Source organism: Andrena cerasifolii, chromosome 1 (genome assembly GCF_050908995.1).
Source record: "Andrena cerasifolii isolate SP2316 chromosome 1, iyAndCera1_principal, whole genome shotgun sequence".
NCBI classification, from domain to species: domain Eukaryota; kingdom Metazoa; phylum Arthropoda; class Insecta; order Hymenoptera; family Andrenidae; genus Andrena; species Andrena cerasifolii.
Window position 1 is genome coordinate 11,772,661 of NC_135118.1, and position 24,638 is coordinate 11,797,298.

At 37.2% G+C, this 24,638-nt stretch overlaps 5 protein-coding genes across 8 annotated transcripts; 2 read left to right on the forward strand and 3 right to left on the reverse strand.

Moving 5' to 3' along the window:
• Positions 1-1,057: 1,057 nt before the first annotated feature.
• On the forward strand, positions 1,058-3,209 carry Aatf (Apoptosis antagonizing transcription factor). Its single transcript, XM_076830857.1, has 2 exons — positions 1,058-1,578; positions 1,660-3,209. Exons 1-2 carry the CDS (start codon positions 1,367-1,369, stop codon positions 3,038-3,040), a joined length of 1,593 nt encoding a protein of 530 aa, XP_076686972.1. The 5' UTR covers positions 1,058-1,366; the 3' UTR covers positions 3,041-3,209.
• A 940-nt stretch (positions 3,210-4,149) lies between these two features.
• Positions 4,150-9,274, forward strand: LOC143368554 (uncharacterized). 4 transcript variants are annotated; one of them, XM_076814416.1, is made up of 4 exons: positions 4,150-4,333; positions 4,698-5,021; positions 5,116-6,382; positions 6,493-9,274. In XM_076814416.1, the coding sequence occupies exons 1-4, from the start codon at positions 4,245-4,247 to the stop codon at positions 6,502-6,504; spliced, it is 1,692 nt and encodes a 563-aa protein (XP_076670531.1). In that variant the 5' UTR covers positions 4,150-4,244; the 3' UTR covers positions 6,505-9,274. The 4 variants fall into 4 exon arrangements, with proteins under 4 accessions (XP_076670531.1, XP_076668805.1, XP_076667930.1 ...); XM_076813561.1 differs by adding an exon at positions 4,374-4,559 and having other exon boundaries at positions 4,195-4,293; positions 5,116-9,274; XM_076812690.1 differs by having other exon boundaries at positions 5,137-9,274.
• LOC143367904 (ribosome biogenesis protein BOP1 homolog) lies at positions 8,218-11,820 on the reverse strand. The gene is made up of 8 exons (XM_076810532.1): positions 11,619-11,820; positions 10,408-11,355; positions 9,615-10,293; positions 9,328-9,537; positions 8,970-9,247; positions 8,803-8,902; positions 8,547-8,742; positions 8,218-8,475 (listed from the first exon to the last, which is right to left on the reverse strand). The coding sequence occupies exons 1-8, from the start codon at positions 11,727-11,729 to the stop codon at positions 8,322-8,324; spliced, it is 2,676 nt and encodes an 891-aa protein (XP_076666647.1). The 5' UTR covers positions 11,730-11,820; the 3' UTR covers positions 8,218-8,321.
• Positions 11,821-13,779: 1,959 nt separating this feature from the next.
• On the reverse strand, positions 13,780-22,462 carry Cse1 (chromosome segregation 1). The gene is made up of 16 exons (XM_076813179.1): positions 22,225-22,462; positions 20,065-20,210; positions 19,629-19,967; positions 19,447-19,554; positions 19,274-19,366; positions 19,034-19,201; positions 18,838-18,967; positions 18,570-18,733; positions 18,308-18,497; positions 18,015-18,213; positions 17,673-17,933; positions 16,868-16,959; positions 16,504-16,807; positions 15,962-16,129; positions 15,125-15,435; positions 13,780-14,494 (listed from the first exon to the last, which is right to left on the reverse strand). The coding sequence occupies exons 1-16, from the start codon at positions 22,307-22,309 to the stop codon at positions 14,349-14,351; spliced, it is 2,904 nt and encodes a 967-aa protein (XP_076669294.1). The 5' UTR covers positions 22,310-22,462; the 3' UTR covers positions 13,780-14,348.
• Positions 22,463-22,607: 145 nt separating this feature from the next.
• LOC143369420 (uncharacterized) lies at positions 22,608-24,370 on the reverse strand. The gene is made up of 5 exons (XM_076813323.1): positions 23,828-24,370; positions 23,531-23,766; positions 23,320-23,383; positions 23,001-23,182; positions 22,608-22,919 (listed from the first exon to the last, which is right to left on the reverse strand). The coding sequence occupies exons 1-5, from the start codon at positions 23,912-23,914 to the stop codon at positions 22,808-22,810; spliced, it is 681 nt and encodes a 226-aa protein (XP_076669438.1). The 5' UTR covers positions 23,915-24,370; the 3' UTR covers positions 22,608-22,807.
• Between the last annotated feature and the right edge of the window lie 268 nt (positions 24,371-24,638).

A 24,638-nucleotide genomic window follows, 5' to 3' on the forward strand; every position in this document is an offset into this window, starting at 1 on the left:
AAATACTGTTAGGAATTAATATTGTATTAGGCGCCATGCGGTGGCGACTGGCGACGTAGGTGCAGGTGCTGCCATGAGGCGGAGCGAGCGTGTGCACAGTCAGATAAGCAAAAAGAGAGACTGACTAGAGTAATCGGCATAAGAAGTATTTTTTGTTCTTTTTCTTAATGTACTTTTATATATTCTTATATTTTCTTGCAAAGTAACTATTTTATGTTTTATATATCTAAGAATAAATACGTTTAATATAAACTGTGGTCTACTGCGTTTCTACGTTACTTGCTTAAAATCTAAAATAATAATAAATACAAAGGAACAAGGTACGTATGTAATTTCTACTTCATTTAAATTTGAAATTATAAAAACCAATTTAATTAAATTAAATGTATCGATGAAGGTGCGATTTCATGCTGACGCTCGACGCTCGTTTTGAGCGTCAAAACCAGTCACGTGATCGGTCACGTGACTTTCAGCGTCAAGTGGAAAAGCTAAACGTGGTTTAGGTTTTCTGTGCTTTTCCGCTTGACGCTCGTTCACTCTGACATAGTGGTGGAGAATTAACGATGGTCGTGAGTATCGATGGTGGTCGATAGTAATCGATAGTTTGATCCCTACTATCGATAATTATCGATTGTGTCACTATCGATAGTCATATAAAAATATCGAGAGCTTTCGATATTGAAAATCTCCACCACTACTCTGACACGTTCGTTCGTTGGTTGAGCGTTGGTCACGTGATTGGTTTTGACGCTCAAAACAAGCGTCGACGCTGAAAATCCCGTGGATAGATCACGCACGTGACTGGTTTTGACGCTCAAAACGAGCGTCGAGCGTCAGCATGAAATCGCACCCTGTGATGCCAGATCGGCGACGGGTTCCCTCGAGAATTTCCCCCACCTCGCGCACACTACGCCGGAGCTGCGTGTCCGTGAGTTGCTCCGAAGCGCCGAGCTCACGGACGCGCCGCTCCGGCGTAGTGTGCGCGAGGTGGGGGAAATTCTCGAGGGAACCCGTCGCCGATCTGGCATCACAGTTCCCCACAACGCTGTATGATTACTATCTCGATTAATATTCATTAATCATCGATCTTCAAATATATCGAAATCGAAATTATCAATTTTGCAGGTGCAATTACACGTTCCGCAATGAAAAGTAGCATATAGCGCTTTATTCGTAACTAAAATTAATTAACCATAAGTTATTAATACACTTTAAATATAAATGTAATGAAATTTTACTAGGAATGGGTGCAATATCTCTTCCACGTATAGGTTATGTTTATTTACATGAACGTATATAGATAAGTGTTTAGCCGTGCACCGTGCACGTGCAGGCCGTTGTCAATTAAACGTGTTTCGCCAGAAGCATGGCTTCGAAAGGAAAGAAAAGAACCTTAGCCGATAAAATAAATTCGTTAGTTACCACAAAACCGACGAATTTCGATTCTGACGACGAAGATGACAATACGAAAGCTAAGATTGTCGATCACTATGAGGAGACCGACAGTTCCGAAAGTAATTTTCAGGCCTCAAAGATACGCAGACGAAATGTCGATCCTTTGGATCAATTGGACAAAAGGTAAATGTTATTTCCTTTAAGATGCATAGAATACATGTTATTATAAAATTATTCGACGAATTCTTTTCATTTATGTCGCAGGTATATAGGTAAAAAGATTTCAAGAAAGGACGTATACAACACCACTTCGCGTAGTACACTAGAAAGTGAAGAAGAAAGCAACGACGACACAAACAATGACGGTAACAGTGACAGCGTAGACAGTGACGGTATCGAAGGTAAAGACGATGAGATTTCAAATGAAGGATCAAGCGGCGAAGATGATGGCAATGAAGAGGACAGTTCGAATGAAGAATTAAGCGGCGAAGATGATGACGATGAAGAAGGCGATTCAAATGACGAATTAAGTGGCGAAGATGAAGTCGATATTGAAAATAAAAGCTATAGTAATGAAAGCTCTGATGCAGAACAGAAATCAGATTTCCAAACTATGTCCCATACGAATGTGAAAGCTGATATTGATAAGGGTAACTGTGTTAGGAGTCAATTGAATCTCTGGGAAAATTTGTTAGAGATACGAATAAAATTACAGAAATGCCTTTTCACCAGTAATCAAATGCCTCAATTTGATGATTGCAAAAATTTCAAAGAAAACTCAGAGTATGCGACGAAGACTGATGAAAGTACAAGCAAACTAAAGTTGCTATTAAACAATATGCTGCAATTGCAACATTCGTTACTAAAACAATATCCAGAAACAAAGAACTTGTCTGTACGGAGTAAAAAAAGGAAAGCTGAGGAGAGCATAGATAAGGAAATGATAAATACCGATGAGGAAACGGACGAAGAGATTCCTTCGGATACGGAAGACGAGAATGAAAAGGAAGACGCGTCGATATCCAGTAAAGATACAGGAGACACCATTAAAGGTGTATTCAGCAAGAAATTAAAACTCGACGATTATGAGAAACTATTATCTGAACATCACAAGTCATACGTGGAATACAGAAATTCTATAATACAAAAATGGAATGAAAAGACACGGATAGCTAGCGGTAAATTAAATAAGGGAATGGATCAAACTACGTTAAAACAAGTTGAATTTGCTTTAAACGATAAAGAGAAATTGCGCAAAAGAACTCAGTTGAAACGGTCGGAGTACATAATTATTGGCAAAGTGGAGCCAACGGAAGACAATAATGAGGGTAGAAGAGTCCAAGAGTACGACTCTGAGATTTATGATGACGATGATTTTTATCATCAACTTTTAAGAGATTTAATTGAATATAAGTCAGCTGATATCACTGATCCCATACAGCTTAGTAAGCAATGGATTCAGTTACAAAATATGAGGAGGAAAATGAAGAGAAAAATAGACACAAGGGCTACCAAGGGTAGGAGAATACGATACAATGTACACAATAAACTGGTCAATTTTATGGCACCTATAACGATAAATGATGTATGGTCTAATCAAGCGAAAGATGAACTGTACAATTCTTTATTTGGTAAAATTAAATAAAAAACGTTAAGAAACTGGTTGATAATTTTAGAAAAATGAACTCAACTTAGATTTGTACATTTTTATAGGAAATGTAGTACAAAGAAAGAATTGTAAAAGTTGTTGAACTAAATAAGTAAAAATGAAAGTTGTTTACTATATTTATTAAAATTACTTGAATTTGGTAAAACTTGTTCCGTGTTTATCAACTGTTTATTCTCTTTTAATATTAATTTTCCTTTTTCTCCTACAACAGATTATTATACACTAGGAGTGCTATTTTGTAAATAAACTAACTATATAGTTTCAGTATAATCTTTCCTGTTTTTACAATCATAAGTAACTATATATTGTTTCAAGAATAATTGAATAAAGAAATACTCTAAAGGTAGTTAACTGTTAAAAAAAAAGTTCGGGCATTCCCTAATTTATTGTAGTTGGACCAATACGATTTATTGGGCGAATTCCACTTCCGCCCAAATCGCTTGCAACGCCCGTGGTTAACATTCCAAAATTTATGAAAATCTGTCAAAAAAAATTGCGTTGTACTCAGGGGGACTTCCCCTACATATTTACAGAGTTTCATAATTTTTTTAATTTCAGGATTCCGAATCTTCCCTTGTCAAATGTATGGGGGTTGAAACTTGGTAACCCGGCATTCATGAAAATGGTTACTCCTACGAAAAAAACTCATACGACCTTTTTTATAGAGAATTTCCTGGGCTATAAATTGTATAATAACTATTTTTATCGCAAAACTGCTAGATAACGAGATATTTGCGAAAAACTGTTGTTTTTTTCAACCCTCTGTAAAATTTTTAGCGACGGTCAGACCGATGGGGACTTTCAACATATTGTTTAAAACGACCAAATAAAGGCCCATAGCAAAATTTAGCTCGCTGGGATTTATTCCGAAGACAGATCCTAATTTCACTGGACTATTACAGAATATTTGAATCCATGCATACACACGTATGCACATGTGTGAGCAACGCAGATGAGAAAGGCAGAAGAAACTCTTGTCTCAGCGAAAATGGAACTCAGGCGACACTGTCGCCTCTACAGCCGCTTCTTTTAAGCGATCAATTGCTTCGGGATCTAAAAGCCAGTGTCGTTCTTGTCGCATTCGTTTAATCCATGGGGTAGGTGTATCCCATTTTATTCTATCCGACTGCCGACAGGACCGGCAAATCGGCAATTTCGCTCGGAAGAGCAGTTAGTAGCTATGGATTCGGCTTGTCAAAATTCTGACTTTAACGTCAAATATTTACTCGGTCAGTTAAATACAGCCCGAAAAGAAATTAATAACTTGAGGTACTATTCGATTTCTCCCATTGCACGCTGCTTTCTATAGATCCGTGAGATTATTATTGGAAAAGATATCAACAAGTTTCATTCGAATCCGCTTGTTTTCCATGCACTCTTGCATACCCGCAGTGTGCGCGAACGCGCGCTCGCATCAGCTTGCATGTGTGCATTACGTTCGCACATCGTCCAATATGTAAACACTTCGTATTGTATATCGGTGAAAGTAACTACTGTAAGCCAAAAATATTAATCATCATGTGTCAATACTCGTTCAATTTTATCATAATATTCCAAAGTCGTAGCGAAAACTGTTATATATGTGTAATGTTAAATTGCACTTCACCGCATCGTTACTCTTTAACATTTACAGACAACAAATAAAAACCCTGCGCTATATACATGAAAAAGACGTGGATGCCATAAAGCGTCTTTTAGAATCATATAGAAATGGAGCGCCTATGCCCGAAGCAAAAGTTATACCTTCGGATGCTGTGAAACCTGGTACTAGTACAGACGACGATGCTATAAAGTTAAAACCTATCGGAGTAATATCCACGTGGTTTCCTAGCAAACGTGGTACTCCTAGGCAGACAGGGATTTGTGGGAAGGTACCAGGAAAGCTGTTGCTATATAACTCCATATACACTAATCCCGATCATGCACTCGAAGGTCTACAAGATTTCTCGCACATGTGGTAAGACAGTAAAATGAACATATATTTTTGGTCGTTACAAGCACAGTTCATTCGTCGCTATCTAACTAACATAAAAACATTTCTGTTTCAACAGGGTTTTATTTTACTTCCATAGGAACGACTCAACGCATGTTCGTGCTAAAGTCGCTCCACCAAGGTTGAACGGTACTAAAACAGGCGTATTTTCTACACGATCTCCTCATCGCCCGTGCCCCATTGGTTTAAGTCTAGTAAAGATTAAGAGAATAGAGAACCACACAATTTATTTTGAAGGCGTGGACATGGTGGATCAGTCGCCTGTGTTAGACATAAAACCCTACATACCGCAGTACGACAGTCCCGTGTGCTTCGAAAAGTTAAGCAACAGATCGCAGGAATCTACCTTGGACGGCACGTTTGAATGTATAGAAGAGAGCTCGCATTTAAGCAGAAATCAAACGTGCGTTAGCTTCAATTCTAATGTTAATCTTGGGGAAAAGATAAGGAGCGCGGTACAGTCGGATTCTTATTATAGAAAAGGTAGTACCAACGAAACCAGCCAGGATACAGATATTTCTAGAGACGAAGAAATTGCTTTAAGACTGCAGGCAGAAGAATTCCAAAGGAATTCGAATTTTGAAAGTTACAGTATCAGACATATTTCCGAGTTAACGGATATTAATTTGTACAATAATAGCACACTACCACATAACATAGATGTAACTGGGATACATAGAGGATCTCACACGTCCTCCGATGCTTCTTTCGATTCAAGATCCAGCCCGAACATATCCGCTGGACATAATGCGCTTTCGTCTAATTTGGATCAACAATCGGAAAGCTTAGCAGATATAAGCAGTAGATTACAAAACACCAATATAACCAGTCGCACCAATATCGAATCGGTGTACGTGTCAAGAGGCATGGGATCTAATTACGTTGAAACACACGCTTCCCGCTCCAGACTTTTGGATGGAGCAGACGGACCAAGTACCGTGTGCGGTACCGACTTAGATTTAATTCATAGACGTTCTTTGAATTCGAGGATCGATAATTCGCCGGTGAGAATGGGAATACGGGAGGCTCCTGACGGAGAGGAAGGTTTCGAGTCACAAACGCTTATCCCCTCGCAAACTTTACCAAATGTCGAAGTAGCAAGGACTACGTCAAGTAGTAGTTTGTCAGACAGCGTAGGTACTAATCTAGTGATTTCTTCCGACTTACGAAACGCTGAGAACAGAGAGGCGGAGATTAATACCTCTTCGGAAGTAAGAATCCCAGATTGGATATCAAGACCTCAAACACCTCTGTGCGTGATATTCAACGATCGAGCTCTGATCCAGTTAAACGAAATTTTAGGAACCAAAATTAACGACCAAAAGGTAGCGATCGAAAACGTACTCCGTGAGGATCCTAGATCGGTATATCTCCGACAAAGATGGGGTAGTCAATTTTATACTTTCTTAATTCACGATTTACATATTACCTGCAGATTCGACGATAACAGGGGTGTAGTCACAGTTTTCCAAGTTAGACACGCTGGTCGTATTTGCGAGTGCGGGGAACCTGAATGGCAATGCTTGGGTCATTCATCGCCACCATCTTAATATGTGTATATGCGTATGTTCGTGTTTCAGTTAAAACGTAAACTGTGTTCAGCATTATTTATTTACAGCAAATGTGTAAATATATCATTTATGGTCAGTGAAATATGTTAAAAAGTAAAGATTCTGTGAACTGGTAACAATTCGATGGTCTAATTCAGCGATGCCCCGATGGGCAGTCCGAGGACGCAAGCATCCATACCGTTTTCTACGAGCCGCGCGGAAGGGGGTGCTCGGAGCCAATGAAGCGGCGGGCATGCATCGTTTCAAGAAATCTTAAATATAAATATATAACAGAACTATCAAAATAACATCCAAAGTAGACATTTTCATACAGTGGGCTGCTGGGGAAAAAATCGTCAAGTTTATGTACATGCGTATACTATTGCAAGATGAGAAGAAACAAGACTACCGCCAAGCTGAAATGTCACAGAGGCAAGGGGAATCGCCCGCTCGCTCCACCTTATCCCCTACAAGAAGTCCTACTTTTCGGTTCTTAGCGGCTGTCCATATCCCCGGATTGTTGTGATTGGTTTCGTTCGCGTTCTTCGTCAAAGGACGAACTGTGTTGGAGGGGATAGCTTGACGCGAGCGGGCGATTCCCCTTGCTCCTGTGACATTTCAGCTTGGTGATAGTCCTGTTTCTTCTCATCTCGCAATAGTACTTGGTAGCAGTCTTAATTAATAATTATTAACAACCTCAGAAGTCATGCAGCACAGTGAAGAAAGCATCAGCTTCTGAAGCAAGTATACAGGGTGTGGGTACCTAAATACTTTTTGTTCTTCCGAGGTATCATTTAATAGTAAGCATGAAAACACTGATATCAGTCACAGAGTTAATATACATACATTTACTGCAGTTTATGTTTTAACTGTAATGTATGCATATATATTGTTTATAATTTTAGTTCTCTGTACCTCCAGCTTCATTGATGACGTTGAAAATTACGAACGACTTAATTTATATAGCTACAGACTGCTTCGTATCATACGAAACTATCATTCCGTAATTGTCAATTACTTTGCAATTTCTATTATTATCAGATTAAAAGAAAAGTATTTTCAAAAATGTTGTTTAATTCTTTTGCCATTAGCAATTGATGCACATACCGTTATTTCACGTACAAAATACATTTGTAAGTAGCCACTTGTAATTTCCTGGTCCAATATCTCTTTTAAAATTCGTTCTTTCTGAAACTGATTTTTATATCGAATGCTTAGTTCACTAAAATATTATTCAGTGTCTGTATGTCTTTCCACACTCCAGTCTGCTGTTTATTAGCAGTTTTACGAATGAAATACTTCTACCACGATATATAGAAACTAGTCTTAAACTTTTCATAAGCGCTTCACGAATTGTATGTATCTTCAAAAGATTTATCGGATGTTTAACCATGCAAATCAGGCTGTATTACAACCAGATATGTTTCATATTATTTTCATTATCCAATATTTATTGTAGAATCTTCTACGGTCTTTTCGTCGTTATTAGACTATCGCATAGTTTTTCTTGCGATTCAGAAGTTCCTATATGTTTAATCTTTTGTAAACAATTGCAATGCCCGTTACGTTGCAAACTTCTGCGTAAAAATAAAAGATGTAAAAAGAATATATGTAGTTCTCGACCTTTACTCATTCATAAAAAAAATCTCGTCCAAGTTTCTACAATTCTGTTTACATTTTAATGCAGAAAATGAGAACAAATTTGTTGAGTAAATCAAGTGTACATTCGTATAGTCGAATCCGCTCCGGCTGAGAAAACCCACGGTTGAATGGGATGAAACATCACATCCAATATACCAAAATCATTGTACGATTCGTGATTGCATAATCTCTTGAGCGGCACGATCAATGGATTTTGCAGTAAATCGCTGAAAATGTATATCGGAATAGAATCATACGTAACGAATATATATCGAGTGGCAATAATGCGTAATCTTACTTGTACACCATTCCATGAGAGACAATCAGGCCTCTGTCGTCAGCGCCAGATGCGAAAAGAGGATAGCGCTTGTGAAATGCAACACCTCGCACGCCAGTCCCATGCAAGCGTAGCGTTTGGTAAGGCTTTGTACTCAAGTCGAGATCAAACCAAAGCATTTTACGGTCATACGTGGCTACCAAAACGTTATCGCCCCCTAAAATTGTAGAAACATTAAATATAAGCACGTGCTACGGATAATACACAATTCATTTACCGGGATGTATTGCCATCGTTGATATCCACTGTGAGTTGGACAGTAACTTTTTAAACATCTCTTGCTTCACTAAATCATATATTCGAACATTCCGTTGGGTCTGCAATTATTACCTTAATCATTAAATTGGCAGTTTACGCTTTAATTCGTATTCGCTTGCGACTTACCGCTACAAACAAATAGGGCCTGATAGGATGGAATAGAACACACTGTATTAAACCTTTCGATCTCGTGAAAGGTAGTTGAGATCTTCGTTTTGACAACTGATTTATCAACACAGATCTGTTCTGACCATCTGACATGACAGTGGCAAAGTAATCACCTTTACCGTGCCACGTTGTTTGTTTTACTATTTTGAAGTGATTTAAAATTATCCTAATGCCTTGAGACCAATGTTCACCGTCTGCTTGTTCCCACTGAACAGCAGTTTTCACCCTGTCGCTTACTGGTACAATAAAATACGTGTATAATTCCCTCGATTATTAATGTAGATCGCTACTAATACAGTTACGCATCGAGCCATACCTATGACATCACTTTGCGGTATTATTTCCAATAATTGATCTGTTTTGCTGGTAATCAAGTGATCTCCGACACCAGGATTTATTAGAAGAACTTTCTTATCAGCTGCTACCGCTATAAGTGACAGAGACTGATTCGGACACCATGCAACAGACCTGATTATTCCTCCACACGGCACTGTCTTTACACACCTGCCGGTTGCTATTTCCCATACTGTAAAGGTAGACAATAACGTTACATAGTAAAATAGAACATAGGCTTAGTTGTTCGTAATGTTAATAGAAATTTACTCTTCAGGTTCATATCGTCTCCACCAGAAGCGATATATTGTCCCATTGGTTCCGCAGTGATACTTCTAACCATATCCCCATGGCCTTTAAATACCATAGACATTGTTGTCGGGAACGGTTGCAGATCTTTCGGACTAGGTAATTGTGGCACCAAGGTTTCTGGTTCTATCGTTAGTCTCATTTTTAGCGCCCTGGGACATAAATACAAATCCAGACACCTCTGAAATCTCTCTTTAATGTACTTCGGATAGGCGGGAACTTCGCGCAGCGAATTATATTTCTGTGGAATAAAATGTAACTTTCGCTTCCACGGTGTCGGCTGCAGTTTATTCCACTCCTTCAGCTCCTTCTTGTCAAACAAATATTCCGGTGGAGGATTATAACTTTCTGCGTGTCCAGGTAAATGCCGCTTCGGTGCTTGGATGTGCTTGTGAATTCTACGCATTTCTTCGGCTTGATCATCCGACTGCCACAACATATAAAACTGTGGCGCGTTCCTCTTCTCTTGCCTTTCCTTCTCCATTTCAGCGGTGGACTTCATCCATCCCATTTTAAGTGCGTGAACAAATTTCGATACTCTCTTAGCTTCTGGCTTGGATGGTAAAAATGAACGCTTATGCTCAGGAAATTTACGCAACGGAGTTTTCATCACCTCTGAAGTGAACCATTCTATCCACGGCTGTAATAAAAACAAACAAGCGCAAGATAAAAAATATAAAGCAGCTATTGCGAAGGCATAATTTTACGTGGAAAGTAAAATCTTTTAAACAGGATTCACAGTAAAAGGACTTACAGCATATTCATCAAAAGTTACGTCGGGAATCTTTTGTCTTTGTATCCTCGTAATCAAATCTATGTCAGCTTCGCTTAATATAACATCTTGTCCAGTTTGAGGATCCTTTATGGTTCTCCAAAAGTTAGGGTCCTCCATTCTTTTTAAGAAATTATCCAATTGGTCGCCTTTCTGAGGTTTTATAATCTTTTTGCCATCCCAATCGTAACCGATATGATCATAATCATCATACCACTTCATTGGTATGTTTCCAGTTGTATTACGAATATCTTCCTCGTCTGAACTATCATATTCGTATTCATCTAATTGCTGATTCGCCGACGGCACATTATTATCTGTACTTTTACTGCGCGTGCCTTGCGAGCTACTTTTCTTCGACAGCATTTTTTTAGACTTTTCCAAGGAATCTTCTTTCAGTTTGCCATCTGCGTTCTTATACGACTCGTTCAGCTCTAAGTTCTTCTTATTCTGTAGTTTATTTTTCTGCGAAACTTTAGAAGAATGCGATTCACCTAGTTTATCAGCTTTATTTTTAGATTCATTCTTTTTACGAGTATATATTTTTGTCTTATTAGTTTTGGGCGCAATGGACGCTTTTGAACATTTTACTTCAGATATAGAAGATTCTTCTAGTTTTGTCTTAGGTTTATTGTGCTTAGATTTTGAGCCAGTAGTGGAATCTTTGCTTTCCCGTTCAAAATTTTCCTCTGCGTCGCTTCGTTCGTCAGAATTATTCGCACGATCACTTTCAGAATAATCGTCGTCTAAACCAAGGTCATCAGAATCCGTTTCAAACTCTAATTCATTTTCTTCGTCACCAGATTCAAATACAATTGGATCCTTTTCGGTATCTGACTCAGGTATATCATCATTTTCATCTATTTCTTCATCTGTACTTTCGTCATTATTGTTCACTTCACTCAGCAACAAATCTTCAGTACCCGAATCCTAAAGGAATTTCATTGTAAGCTACTTTTTATATAGTTATGAAAAGTGATTGAGATAATTCTTACTCTAGTTATTTATACAACATGTTCGTAAGTATCTTTAATTTAATCAATTTGTATATCTAAAAAAATATGCAATATTTTCATTAACATTATTCGATACAAAAATATTGGACAATGAAAGATTACATTTTAGAATATTAACCGATTTTTACAAGGCATATATTCGTAGGTTAGAATGCAATATGAAAGGAAGATTTTTACCGAGTCTTCTTCGTCCTTAGACTTTGCGGAATCATTTTCTATTTTCTTGGTATTATCATCAACTTTTACGTTCTTCTGCTTCCTTTTCAAATTCTTTTTTTGAAATCCCATTTTTCTGACTGTCACATGTATACAAATAAGAAATGAGGTTATGTAAACCTCACGTGTACCCACGGCAGATTCAAAGTTGTTCAAAGCACTCAAAAGCGCCAGAAACGAGGTATGCCACAGAACCTCGTGTTATAGATGGGATTCCCATCATGGGAATGCTAGTGATCCTCTAGGTAGTGATCGTAAAATATGTCAACCATTTTGTCCTATAGCGGAAGTCACAAATCGGCGGGCACATTTTAAAAGAATACTGCCCTCCTTGGACATAGGAGTATTGGAAAATATTGTGAGAGCGCCATCTACTAAAATGAGCTCTGTAATCGAGTCAATCACGTTACAGGACTGGTGTCACACAAGTATTAAAATATTGCAATAATGTTTTTGTCATTAAATAATCTGTTAAATTTTACAAAATCGATCATCAAACAGTCGAAATTCCCAATACTGCCAATAATTAGGAACAATAAATAGGAACACTTTAAATTTTTTTTATTTATTGTTACATTTTTCCAAGACTATTTTCATCCGGTAACGTCTCCGGAGAGCAAATCAAAGAGCGAGAACTGGCGTAGATGTTTCGAGACAGTGACTGTTTAACGAAGAGACGCAGAATTTTCGAACGCCTCTTGAAAGGCCTGCGCCTCTTATTTGCAACTTTAAGGCGATGCCTTTGAAGCTGAAATTTAGTATACCTCTTTCCACTTCATGTTCTCCTGATACCTGGGCCAAAATCTGGCAAAAATTTTCAGAATGCTCAAAATTGGGCTTTGTAACAGGAGAACATGATGTCGAAAGAGGTGGCACTAAGTAACGTCTTCGGAGAGAGAATCGAGGATGCCTTCGAAGCTGAAATTCAGAATACCTCTTTTCGCTTCATGTTCTCCTGATACCTGGGCCAAAATCTGGCAAAAATTTTCAGAATGCTCAAAATTGGGCTTTGTAACAGGAGAACATGATGTCGAAAGAGGTGGCACTAAGTAACGTCTTCGGAGAGAGAATCGAGGATGCCTTCGAAGCTGAAATTCAGAATACCTCTTTTCGCTTCATGTTCTCCTGATACCTGGGCCAAATTTTGGCAAAAATTTTCAGAATGCACAAAATTGGGCTTTGTAACAGGAGAACATGATGTGGAAAGAGGTGGCACTAAGTAACGTCTTCGGAGAGAGAATCGAGGATGCCTTCGAAGCTGAAATTCAGAATACCTCTTTTCGCTTCATGTTCTCCTGTTACAAAGACATTTCAGAGTAGTTGCTGAGTTGGACGCTGTTCATGAACAGAGGTCGCTAAATTCAGTCCTCAAATTATGGTTCGGTAACACAGATTGGGTGGCGACACGAAGTCCCATAAGGTGATGGGTCTATTCTATACCTTGTCTGTGGTTTTGCTAGGAATCCACGTTGGCAGTCCTCCCGAGTAGGCGCCATCTCGTATCTACTATCTCAACTAAATTTGTCAAGTGACTTGCTATGTATTATCGCCAATATGGCGGAACTCTGATTCGGGAATGTAGTCACGATTTTTCGTTTTTCGTTCTTATATGAGCAGATTTTTGCCTGGGAGAGGTTTCATTCGAAAGAAGAAGATTCAATGCGGAGCGCTCTGCTCACCGTTTGAGTCACAAAACTCTTTTAGTGACCTAAAAATGCTTGGATTCTGCGGGTATATTTTGTCGACTTTTGCTTTACTTTAGACACTGACATTATTACATATCAACACAATCTCGTTGAACCATGAGCAGAGCGCTCCGTATTGAACCTTCCTCTTTCGAATGAGACCTCGCCCAGCCCCAAATCTGCTCATATAAGGACGAAAAACGAAAAATCCCGAACCCATGTTTCGGGCCAGATTGTGCCGGTATACAGCGCGCTGCATTACCCGTGTCTATCCCCTTAATGTATTAAAAAATGTCTAAAAAATTCTATGCATTTCTACTTGCAACGAAGTGATTTCAATTGTTCCATAATAAATTCAAATCTTACACTATTAAAACAGAGCTTTAAAAATGAGAGGAAAGAGGTATAGAAAGAGAAAGGTGATTTGGAATATAAAATGCGATTAAAACTTTTGTTCAACAATCGTTACAAATAGAGTAGGCTTAAAACTCGTACATCTAGGCTTAAAAAGTGTTTAACAAGTTAATTTACTCACAGGCCATTAGACAACACGGGGGTGTCGGTTCGTCGGGCGTTCACGCATTTATTAAATTAAAATTAGAAAAGAAAGACATAAATCAGCTAAGTTAAAGAGGCGTGTGTGTTAATCTCCTTTATCGTACAAACAAATCGGTTTAAGTAATTCCTCGGGAATGTTTCACATACAAATGACCACGCAGGTTACCTCAATGATTCTTCGTGTCCATCACACTTTTACAACAGTTGACGCGGAGTCGCAGACTCGTAACAATATCACTTAAAAAGAAAAGAAAAAACCGATAAATATTCGTTGAAATATCCAAAGTTACAGAATAGGCAAGCACGACGATCGTAATATAAATATTCTGAGAGCGAAAAGTGTCTCCTTCGATTCTCATTTTTCTTGTTACAGTTTATTTAGTTCAATGTTGTTTATTCTCCGAGCGATCAGGTGAATCTTCAGTCTATCCCGGACGTCTCGCTTGTATTATGCAACGGTGATGCCAACCGTCTGGAGATAGTTTCTCAGATTCTTCGCGCTGGGTTCCGGAATCTGGCCAAGAAGATTAGGTAACTGATCTGGCGACAATCTTCCCAGCCCTTGCGCCAAATGCAAGCGCACATCGCCAATAGCTATTTAACAAAAATGTGGAATACAACAGATTCCGATCAGATAAGACAAATAACGAAATATGCAGGCTGCGAAAAAGTAAACTGTCCCGACTTCCACGTATAAATTCAAGTGTTTAAATTTCTATACTTCTAATATATTCGACTTGACAAGAGAATAACAAATTCAGAAGGTACTACGTTCGAAACCAACTATTTTAGACTGGTTCTAACACCAGGCCGGGCTAAAATTTCAACCAATTTTAACGTAGTATTATCGTGTACAAGGAGACATGTTCTAGTTTGCCAAATCGTCAAGTCTTGTATATGAGATGGTTTTAGTCATTGAACCGGGTTATAGCTTTCCTCTAAATGAAGATGCGAGAAGATTGTAGAATAAATTTTCTGCTTGTGCATTTGCAAAGGGTAATTGTACTTTTTCGTTCAACGAAACCACGATTTGTTTTTTTTTTTACATAAATTAATTCTTCGATGTATGCTGCGTATAGACTTGCTGTTCGTTTGCAATATGTAGTTTCCCTTTGATTTATTATTCTTTAGATAAGGAGAATATATAGAAATAAAGGAAAAATGAAAAGTGTCTATGAAAATCGTGACCGTTACTTTTTCCATACACTGGACTCGCAACTGTACCTTCCAGTGGATCTTTTGGTGGATTTTTCGCGCAGGCGAGCTGACTGTATCCTACTTGATATCCAGGCGAGTCTTCGATTTCTGGGAACATACCATCTTCGGGTAACACGCTCTGATCTTGGGGGAGCTCAAAGAATTCTAGTAACGTGACCAACAGGCGCGGGTAATATACGTTGTATGGGCTTTCAAGCATCGCTGGACAATCAATTAATAAATTCGATACCCCTACCGCGGTTACTTTTCGTTCTATATCGCCCGATACCTTCTGCATGTCTGATATGAACACACGGTCCACGACCATACCAAACATTCTGCAAAAACAACCCAACATTATTATGCAATTGCCTTAAGCATGCAGAGTGTAGACTATGTGGAGCAGAGCGTGAGAAATTAAATAGTATTTGGAGGTGCATTGAATTTAACCCTTAACTGGTGATGATTGTTTATTTCAACGTCTCTACGTGAGGATACAATACCACTTGTCTTGTTCTTTATAATGTTTACAAATAACATTCTATTCGTATCATTTGCATTAATATACTTACTGAAAAGACTCGAACATTTTGTGTCAAGAGAAGTGAAAATTGTACTATCTAAATTGAAATAAAAATTGGTAACAAAATTTCCGCCTCACCAGCTAAGGGTCAAGAGAACAATGAATGAATGCTTGACAAGTAAAGTCGAGAGAACGTTGAAAATTTGTGAATGTAGTAATCACCAAAAATTGAACTTTTGCTTTCTTAATCCCTTTATGGGTGATACTGGGAATAGATTACTATACTGTAAAAGTATTTTAATTAATTTCAATTGGAATTTTTTAATAATAAAGCAACTCACTGTGGTTGTATTTGGTCTATGATCGCGACCAAACCAGTCGAACTGTATCTGATGATGTAGTAGGCAAAAAATACAATAAGACCTTTCACGAATTTTGTTGTTTTCGACGATGAAAGTCGTTGAAACAGCAGTACGAAAATTTGTTTCATGAATGGCTCCAACACGTTTCTAGAAGAATTATAGCGTTATTGAAGAGAAGTTATCCATTTTATGCAGTGTTTCAAAACATTCTACAGTTCTACAGAGTTGTAACACTATTCCTACCACGACCGGTGAAATGACCGTTTTTAAAATTTCAATTAGAATTTCCTATATACAACGTAATTGAATCGCCTTTAAACTTCACGACTTTTCCTCAAATATACGTATGTACATGATACACTTCTGAATAAAAAAAACTATATTTTCATACTGTCAAATTGGTTATTATCTTGATTCTATATTAAAAAATATAAGTTGTGCTAAAGACTGGTCATTTGATCGGTCGCGGTAGGAATAGGTATACGTGAAGTGTCGGTAGGAACAGTGTTAAAAAGACTTACGGTGCGAAGTGTTCAATGACACTCTGCAGTAGCAAGAAACCTTCGTGATCATTTGCCTTCGAGGCGATCAGTTTCTGAAAAACTCCTAGCAGACTGCTCAGTTTTTCTTGTGCGACAATATGGTGTGCACTGTGACTAATAAAAGCTCTCAATAACCGATTTAATGGGTGAATATTAGCTTGACGTTCGAATAGCACAGACGACAAGAGACAAGGGAATAAGGCCAAGTACGCTTCTGGCACGTTCTGTGTCGTTCGTAATTCCAAGAGCAGTGCAAGAATTTGAAAAACATACGGTATAAATTCTGAAACGATTTTACGATTAAAAGTGACGATCAAATTCAGTGTTGCGCAAAACGTCTTACCTAGAACATCTTGCTGTAAGATTCCTTGGAAAATTGGAAACAATGCTTCCTCGAACGATGATACTGCTACAGGATTTGTTTTACAAACGATCCTGGAAAATGATTAAGTTTTACTACACCGATACATTTGCTTCTTTCTCGACTTTTGCTCAGGGGTTTAAAACAGTTATGATATCGGTTTCGGTTCTTGAAACAGTTATGAAGAACCGATATTCAATATAACTGTTACAAGGAACCGAAATTTCTGACTATATCAATTTCGGTTACGGTTCTAAAACGGTTCGTAAATTGATTCTTATATTGTTCCTACGAAATTGTTATTTGTTTTAACTCTCCGATGGCTGTGCATGGATTTATTTTATCAACACATCGCGAGTCGAGATGTTTGGAGAGGCTCTTGAACAAAAGAAACCCATGCACGGCCATCCGAGAGTTGAAACAGTGCGATAAAATAGAAACATCACTTCTGATTAAATTGTAGATTATTGAATTTCTTAGAAATATTGCTTCAAAATAAATTCTTAATATACAGTAATCTGCAAGCGTAATATCTACTTATTTCAATTCCTGTAAAATTGATGCGAGAATCGATTCCAGAACCGTTGTTATAACCGATATAATATCGGTTCTGTAGAACCGTAACCGAAATCGACATAGTCAGAAATTTCGGTTCCTTATAACAGTTATTCAGAATATCGGTTCTTCATAACTGTTTCAGTCAGAACCGATATATAACTGTTTGAAACAGTTATTTTCGGAACCGTTTCAATCCCTGCTTTTGCTATACCCATGATATGTTGCTTACTTAATCGACAAAGCAAAGATTTCAAAGAGATAGTGATTGAAGTTAGGACGACTCGGATTTCTGGATACGATGGCGAGTTTCTCCGTGAGTTTTGGTAATAGATCTGCCAAGAATGGTACAACGACCTCCTGTAAAATACCGAAACTCCTCATGATAGCTTTCATCACGTATTCGTTCTCCTCCGAACCAGGCATGTTTAAACACGCAAATAGATTTTTTAGTAGATCCATCGCCAGTGGTTGTAAACTATTTCCTTTTACTCTGCAAATCAAATCTTACAATTGCAAAGAAAAGGAATACACGACGTTATAATCACGATACCGCTGTGTAAAATTTTCTTACAAAGCCAGATTATCGGGTCCTTTCATAACAAATATTTTTTCAATAGCGCAAGCAGCGTATGCGTGAACGACCATATTCGTAGCACTCAAGTGCCTAATCAATTCTGGTATACTTCCAAGTACCATTTCCTTTGGTAATACTGATCTGAAGGTCATTATAAATTTAATTGCATCAGCTTTAAGTACTGGAAACTTGTTCACTAAAACACACACATCACGTGAAATTGAATATCCAGAGAAGCAATTTCATGTTAGTAAGAACAATTTCATGTTAGTAAGAACAATTTTCTGTACCATTCGGTTTGACCAATTCAGGCTGAATGTGCTGCATCGCGAACTGAGGCAATGAAACCAGTTTACTACTTTGCGTAACACCATGCTTCTGTGTTTGAGCTTTGCTCGCGCTGCTGGTGACTAGATAGATCGCAGCATCCTTACTTCGCCAATTTTCGGCCGGTTTGTCAGCATAATTTTGCAACATCACCTGGAAACAAGGATACGTCGTAAATATACAACCATTTTATTCGCATATTCAAAGCGTACAATAGATCATTACCTGTATGTAAGCACCAAAAATTTCCATTATTTTCACTTCGAACGACTTGGAAAGTACTTTCACCAAATCGCAGGCTGCACGCCTTCTTGTGTCAACGTCACTTCCTTCGATGTCTCTCCTAATGTATTCTTCAGGGTTATCTTCGAATAGCTCATTATCCGATTCTATTAAATATTAAATATGCGTTTACTACGAATCAGTAAGTGCTGCACGTTTATAAATAGAGCATGAAGTATGTGCTTTATAATATAAAATTCTTAATATTTACCTCTGAATTCCATATTAGGTATTATGACCTTCTCGCAAATATTACTCAAAGTATTTGGATCTTCGAACAGGTGCCTGTATTGCGTACGGTCTGCCACTGTCGCTAAGAATTGCAAAGCGTTTGAAACTAACTGTAAAAATATACAAGTTCGTTAGAATAGCCTCGATAAACACATGCTTATACCAAAACCACGTACAGTATCATATTTTGGTTCTTGCCCGGTCGATGTAAGCAAATTCCACACAGCGGTTACAAACTCAGGCAAGTATGGTTGAAATTCTTCGTCGTATTTCTGAGCATAAAGGCCAATATTATCACAGACTTGTGACTTTAATTGTTCAATTACTCCTGTCTCTTCTTCATCCTGTGCATATGTTAAACACTGTAGCATAGGGATATAAAGTAACAGAAAAACCTAATAATAAATTTACAGTACTGTTGATTGTAAAGAGAGAACATTGGTATTCAATAAAATGTGAAAATTCTTCATCCAAGTGGCCATGTTATCTTCGAAAAATTCTGGTAGATCCTAAAAGCAAAGTGGATATAGTTTCTGTAGATCAGAGATGTAATATTGCTTACTGTTTACCTATCACTTAGTTTACTCACCTGGAAATTGAGGGAGTAAAAGACTTTGGAAAGAATTACCAAGGAACTGTATATGACTTTCAGCGCTCCTACATTCTGCGCGTGTACTTCTGTTAAATTCATTGTGGCCTAAAACATATCGCACGTTTAAAGGAACATCTGTTCTGCAGATCTATCGGAGAATTAAATAACAAAATACGTACAACGAATAGATCTGTTAAAGGTTTAGCAAATTGGTCTAGTACAAATTTTATTTCGGTCCATAGGCTCTGGCTTTTGAATTCGTATCTATATCGCTTGAACAAAGAATGCGCTGTGTGCAAAACTCCATTGATAACATGAAAATCTCCTGTATTAAATTTCTCGACCATTTGGTCTATAAGCTCTGGCCACTTATTTGGGAAGTCGTACTTTCCGATAATCGAGACAGCGTCGGACAACTGTTTCTGGATGGAATCAGGAGAGTGTAACATTAAATTGACAATCAATTTCTTTATGGAGTCTCTGTCTTGTGCATGTATACGATCCGCAGAATCTTCTTCCTGAGTGTAAAGCAACGATTTGTGTCACATTTCATTGGAAATTCCAATTAGGATATTAAAACAAGCAATGCACAAGGCGATAAGAAGAAATAATTACCACTTTCCAATTTCGCTTTACATAATTCTTAAATGCTACAGCACCGGCGATTCTAATAGTTATATTAATTTCAGACTTGTCCACCAGGTGCAAAAGAAGTAGCGGATAGTTTTGATTTACTTCAACGGACTCTAAAAACTTTTCAGCTGCAAGACAAAAGAATAAATTAGTTTACAAGATAAATGTTTTATAAAGTAATAATAAGAAAGGCTCTTCTATGGAAGATAGAAGCTCGTGAGCTACTATTCCCCCTGTTAATAATTTTCAAAATTATTGCGCATCGATAAAGAAGAGAAATAGCAAATTCGAAAGCTGCAGTTCAAATTTTAATATTCTCCTGACTTGAGTATCTTGTCTATTCAATATAGGGGAAATGTGGGATAGTTGATCAGCGGGGATACACGATCACATCAGCTTTTTAATTATTATATTAGCAATTTGTGCCTGCTGTCACGTTACCTGCAGTTTACCTGCTGCAGTTTTCTTTTGGGAGCATAGAATAATGTTGTTAGAAGCATCGATATGATTTGCAGCCAAAAAGTGAATATTTCGGTCTGCTTGTTTTCTTCCTCCTTTTCAAGTAAATGCGGCATTTTCAACGATTTGAAATATATCAAGTAAAAACCACAACTTCTGGTCTATTAATGCTATTTATTGATTCATCTAAATATTCAACCCTTCATGGTCACACCTTCTTATAATCACAAATTGGTCCCTCGGGGTTCACTGTACCCCAACGTCATTTTTTGAGTCACCATTTTCGTATTTTTGAATCTTTTAAGTTTTCAGTGAAAATTGTACTAATAAATTGTCTAATAGTCTTTTTCTAGAAATGCAAATTTTGATATGATAAAATGTGTAGTTGAAAATGAGCGAATTTCCACGGTTGTGAGGAAAAACCGATTTTTTAATATTTTTTTATTTTTGTTTTTGCGATAAATCCCCTGTGAAAGACGTAAAGGCGCGACATATCAATTCGATAATTGCTCTTGGGGTGCGATACACCCCGTGCGACCACAAAAGGGTTAAGGTAAGTTTAATTTCTCATCTTTTTCAAATCGAGTGCATTGAGGGATACTTGATCATTGTGTGAGGTGGGATACTTGAACAGCTGAAAATGTCCCAAAAAGTACCATAGAACGGCTAATGAAACAAAAAAATACGGCAAAGAAAGTGAGAAGGAAAATCTTTTCTTCATCATCATCACCTTAATCAGATGATATTTAAGTTAATGTCTTAAAATGCATTAGTGTTGTTTCATGCCATAGAGTTTAATTCTTCGGTTCTATTTGTTCAGTAATTCTTTCAAGTTTGTTATAGTTTACTTTCCTTTTATGATATTCCATTTACAGTGGCGTGCAAAAGTATTCGGCCACCCTTTAAAATCGCATAACTTTATTAAAATTAATCCAAACGACTTGAGTTTTTATTTGAGAACCTAGAAGGATTAGTTTGCTAAGTGACATGATTCTTTGTTTTGAAAAAAAAATGCACTTGGTCGGAATAGCAAAAGAAATAGAAAAGGTCGTTTTTTAAACTTTCTTTTCTGTAACGAAAATTCGAAAAACCCGTTTGTAGATTTAAGTAAGTTATATACGTGTCTAAAATTTCATCAAAATTGGTTAACGTTTCTCTGAGTTATAAACGCTTAAATATCACGGAATAAGGTCGAAAATCGCGAAATCCCCGAAATCAGCGATTTTCGATCTTATTCTAATTAATTTCTTATTAATTTTAAAAAAGTTATGCGATTTTAAAGGGTGGCCGAATACTTTTGCATGCCACTGTATTCCATGTTTCATTGCCAGAAAATGTTGGAATTCAGTCATTAAAATTAGTTTTCAGCTCTGAAATTTGAATACTCTAAGAATCAAAACTTGCATAATTAAATAGAAACAAAACAAACCACTATCATTATTTTAATAAAAAAAAAATCAAAACTGATCAACTATCCCAGCTATTCCCTACTTGTTGATATACAGAAGCTGATTTTTTCCCCAGACACTCGATTTATTAAATCGTAAGTTCCTGATATACAGACGAAACAAAAGTGTGGGATCTTTTCTTCTCGCGAGCGAGGAAACTTGTGTATTTGCAGTCATATACGAGAACCCAACGACTCTGAAATTAAATTTTGATCGTTAGAGAGGTTATGTTCACCTGGTCGTCTGACATTTACGTCCGGGCTGAGTGTATGCTTCAAGTATTCGCTAAGGGTGAGCAAATTGTCGTCCGTGAGCTCCATGTCGGCTTAACTTAAAACCACCGTATTCCCTCAGCTCGAAAAAATATTAAATCCTCTCCAAGAAACCTTGAAACAAGGCAACACTCCGGCTCCCAACAAATTCAATTTTCTAACCAACAATCGTCACCGGTTGGCGCTTCCCAAGGTGGTTTACGCGGGAAAGTTTTCCATCGAAATCAAACTGATCAATACTTTCTAATTTCTAATTTCTACAATACAGAATCGGTCAACGAACGTTCTAAAGTTTCGTAAAAATTGCTTTATTCAATTTCTAGCAAGTTTGTCCGATTGTCAATGAAGTATTAGCCTAAGTGAAAATTTAACTTAAAAGAGATTATGGAGTAGGGAACAGTATGATACCTATATATATATATAGGTACTGTAGAGAAAAACTTAAAATTATGTAATTCAAATAAAGTAATCGAAAATAACGTATTGTATTGCATGGATTATCAAGTTTCCTTAACACTAATTGTAAGTCTTAAATGGCGGTACAGATTATTTTCGAAAATCATTCAGCGACGTTGTTTTCTGTTTTATCTCTTCTTTGAGTGTTTTTAATGTATTCTGCGCCAACTGAATTTCTTGCATTTTATTTTCGTTAACTTTCCTGTGTGCGTGTTTGAAGGAGACGAATATTAATTTGTTCGTGGGAAGATAAAAATTTGTTATTCATAATTACCATACTCACGTTATATCATTTAATATCATATCTACTTCTAATATTTCTTTTACGTCCACGGAATTCAAACAGTTCAAACCACACCGCGTTTCCAGATTTTCTAATTTTTTCTTTAATGTTGGCAATGTGCGTTCGATGTGTTTGTACTCTTCGCGGTATTGTTCAATATCCTTCAATAAATTTGCAGTCGACTGCAAGAAAATCACCCGTTATTTTCCTTTAGAATATTTGCACGAATATTTATATGTAATCCGCGTGCAAATATATATTTGCAGATACAATATATATTATGTATGTGAACGGAATATTTGTACAGAGTCAAACTTACGTATGCCTCGGGGGCGCGCAGGATCTTATCAGTATAATTGGTAGACCTGGCTCGAAAGTTATCACTAGAAAAATCAAGGAATTTTTTCGATGAGCAATCTATGAATTTGAATTTCTATGTCCGTTATAATTATGTCGTTTTCAAGTAGCAATGTTTCTATTATAAGGGCAAGGGTGTAACTCAAAGAAATTCATTAAAAGAATGAAAAGACCATTGTTTGGAGAAGTACTCCGCCCTCTTCGTTCTTAAATCTCTCAATTCCTGCTGTTTGAAGTCTATTACTTTCGTTGCTGTGGAAACATCATTTCTCATTTGTGATTCCACTTTTTCTAACTCGTTGTATTTGATTTGATGAGCCCAAATACTCGCCGACAGACCAGAAGATTGCGACTCCCAGAAATGCTGATCATTTTTGTTCTTATTTATCGCTTCCGTCAACCCTGTAAGCTTTTTAAATACGAAGTTCTAATTAGATAATTAGAGGATCAATTTACAACGAGATTATTACCTGTTTTATCAAGTAATTAATTCGATCCGCTCTGTTATTGACGTTTTCGCCAACTTCATTTATGTCTCCGTTCAGAAATTCAGTCATTTCGTTTAGTTCAGCTATTCACAAACTTGGCGTTCATTTATCAATGAGCTATCCGTGGCTCTTGAATTTTTAAAATATACGCGCGCGACTGCGACCTATAGTGGAGATACTTGGAACTAAATATTTTAAGGTCTATACACACTGATAGTTTCTGTTCCGTATGAAAATACATTTATAATTAATTTAGTCTCGTTTATTGAAAAACTTTATACGCTTGGCTCAAATGGTTTCTTCGTTCGATTGTAAAAATGTTGTTTATGAATTTATTGCAGTGTATGTGTGTCTAGTAGCCCACTCAGGATTTAATCTTGGGGGAACCGAGTTGAACGGATAAAAATATTCATAATGCAAATATAATACAATTCATTTAAATCAGCCATAAAAAAAGCAATACCAGAAGTAAAGGAGGAAAACTCGATAAAAGTATATCTCTAGCCAAAAATACGAAAATTACAGAAATACAAAAGTTATACCTATCCTTTCTCACAGGGCATCAGTTCGGAAATAAAAAAAATGAGTAGTCTAAATCTATGAACAAATACTGAGAAAATAAAATAAAAAATATTTATATCTTAATGTATGAAACAGAAAGCTATGATTTAAAACAGAAATCTCAGTCAATCGCAATTAAATATAATTGCAGAGAGAAATACTAATAGGCTAAAAGAACCCTAGTAGCATTTTTGGTTAGCCAACAATAGCCAACAGTTGTGAATTAGTTGGG

Coding starts and splice junctions, on each gene's coding strand:
- Aatf (XM_076830857.1), top strand. CDS start 1,367: ATGGCTTCGAAAGGAAAGAAAAGAACCTTAGCCGATAAAATAAATTCG. Junction 1,579..1,659: donor TTGGATCAATTGGACAAAAG/GTAAATGTTATT, acceptor TTTATGTCGCAG/GTATATAGGTAAAAAGATTT.
- LOC143368554 (XM_076811815.1), top strand. CDS start 4,245: ATGGATTCGGCTTGTCAAAATTCTGACTTTAACGTCAAATATTTACTC. Junction 4,334..4,697: donor AAAGAAATTAATAACTTGAG/GTACTATTCGAT, acceptor TAACATTTACAG/ACAACAAATAAAAACCCTGC. Junction 5,022..5,115: donor CAAGATTTCTCGCACATGTG/GTAAGACAGTAA, acceptor CTGTTTCAACAG/GGTTTTATTTTACTTCCATA.
- LOC143367904 (XM_076810532.1), bottom strand. CDS start 11,729: ATGGGATTTCAAAAAAAGAATTTGAAAAGGAAGCAGAAGAACGTAAAA. Junction 9,538..9,614: donor AGACGATATGAACCTGAAGA/GTAAATTTCTAT, acceptor CTACCTTTACAG/TATGGGAAATAGCAACCGGC. Junction 8,743..8,802: donor AACGATGGCAATACATCCCG/GTAAATGAATTG, acceptor CTACAATTTTAG/GGGGCGATAACGTTTTGGTA.
- Cse1 (XM_076813179.1), bottom strand. CDS start 22,309: ATGGAGCTCACGGACGACAATTTGCTCACCCTTAGCGAATACTTGAAG. Junction 20,211..22,224: donor CGTAAATGTCAGACGACCAG/GTGAACATAACC, acceptor TTTGTCTTGCAG/CTGAAAAGTTTTTAGAGTCC. Junction 18,214..18,307: donor TGAATTGGTCAAACCGAATG/GTACAGAAAATT, acceptor TGTGTGTTTTAG/TGAACAAGTTTCCAGTACTT.
- LOC143369420 (XM_076813323.1), bottom strand. CDS start 23,914: ATGACTGAATTTCTGAACGGAGACATAAATGAAGTTGGCGAAAACGTC. Junction 23,767..23,827: donor TTAATTACTTGATAAAACAG/GTAATAATCTCG, acceptor GTATTTAAAAAG/CTTACAGGGTTGACGGAAGC. Junction 23,384..23,530: donor GAGTACTTCTCCAAACAATG/GTCTTTTCATTC, acceptor TGATTTTTCTAG/TGATAACTTTCGAGCCAGGT.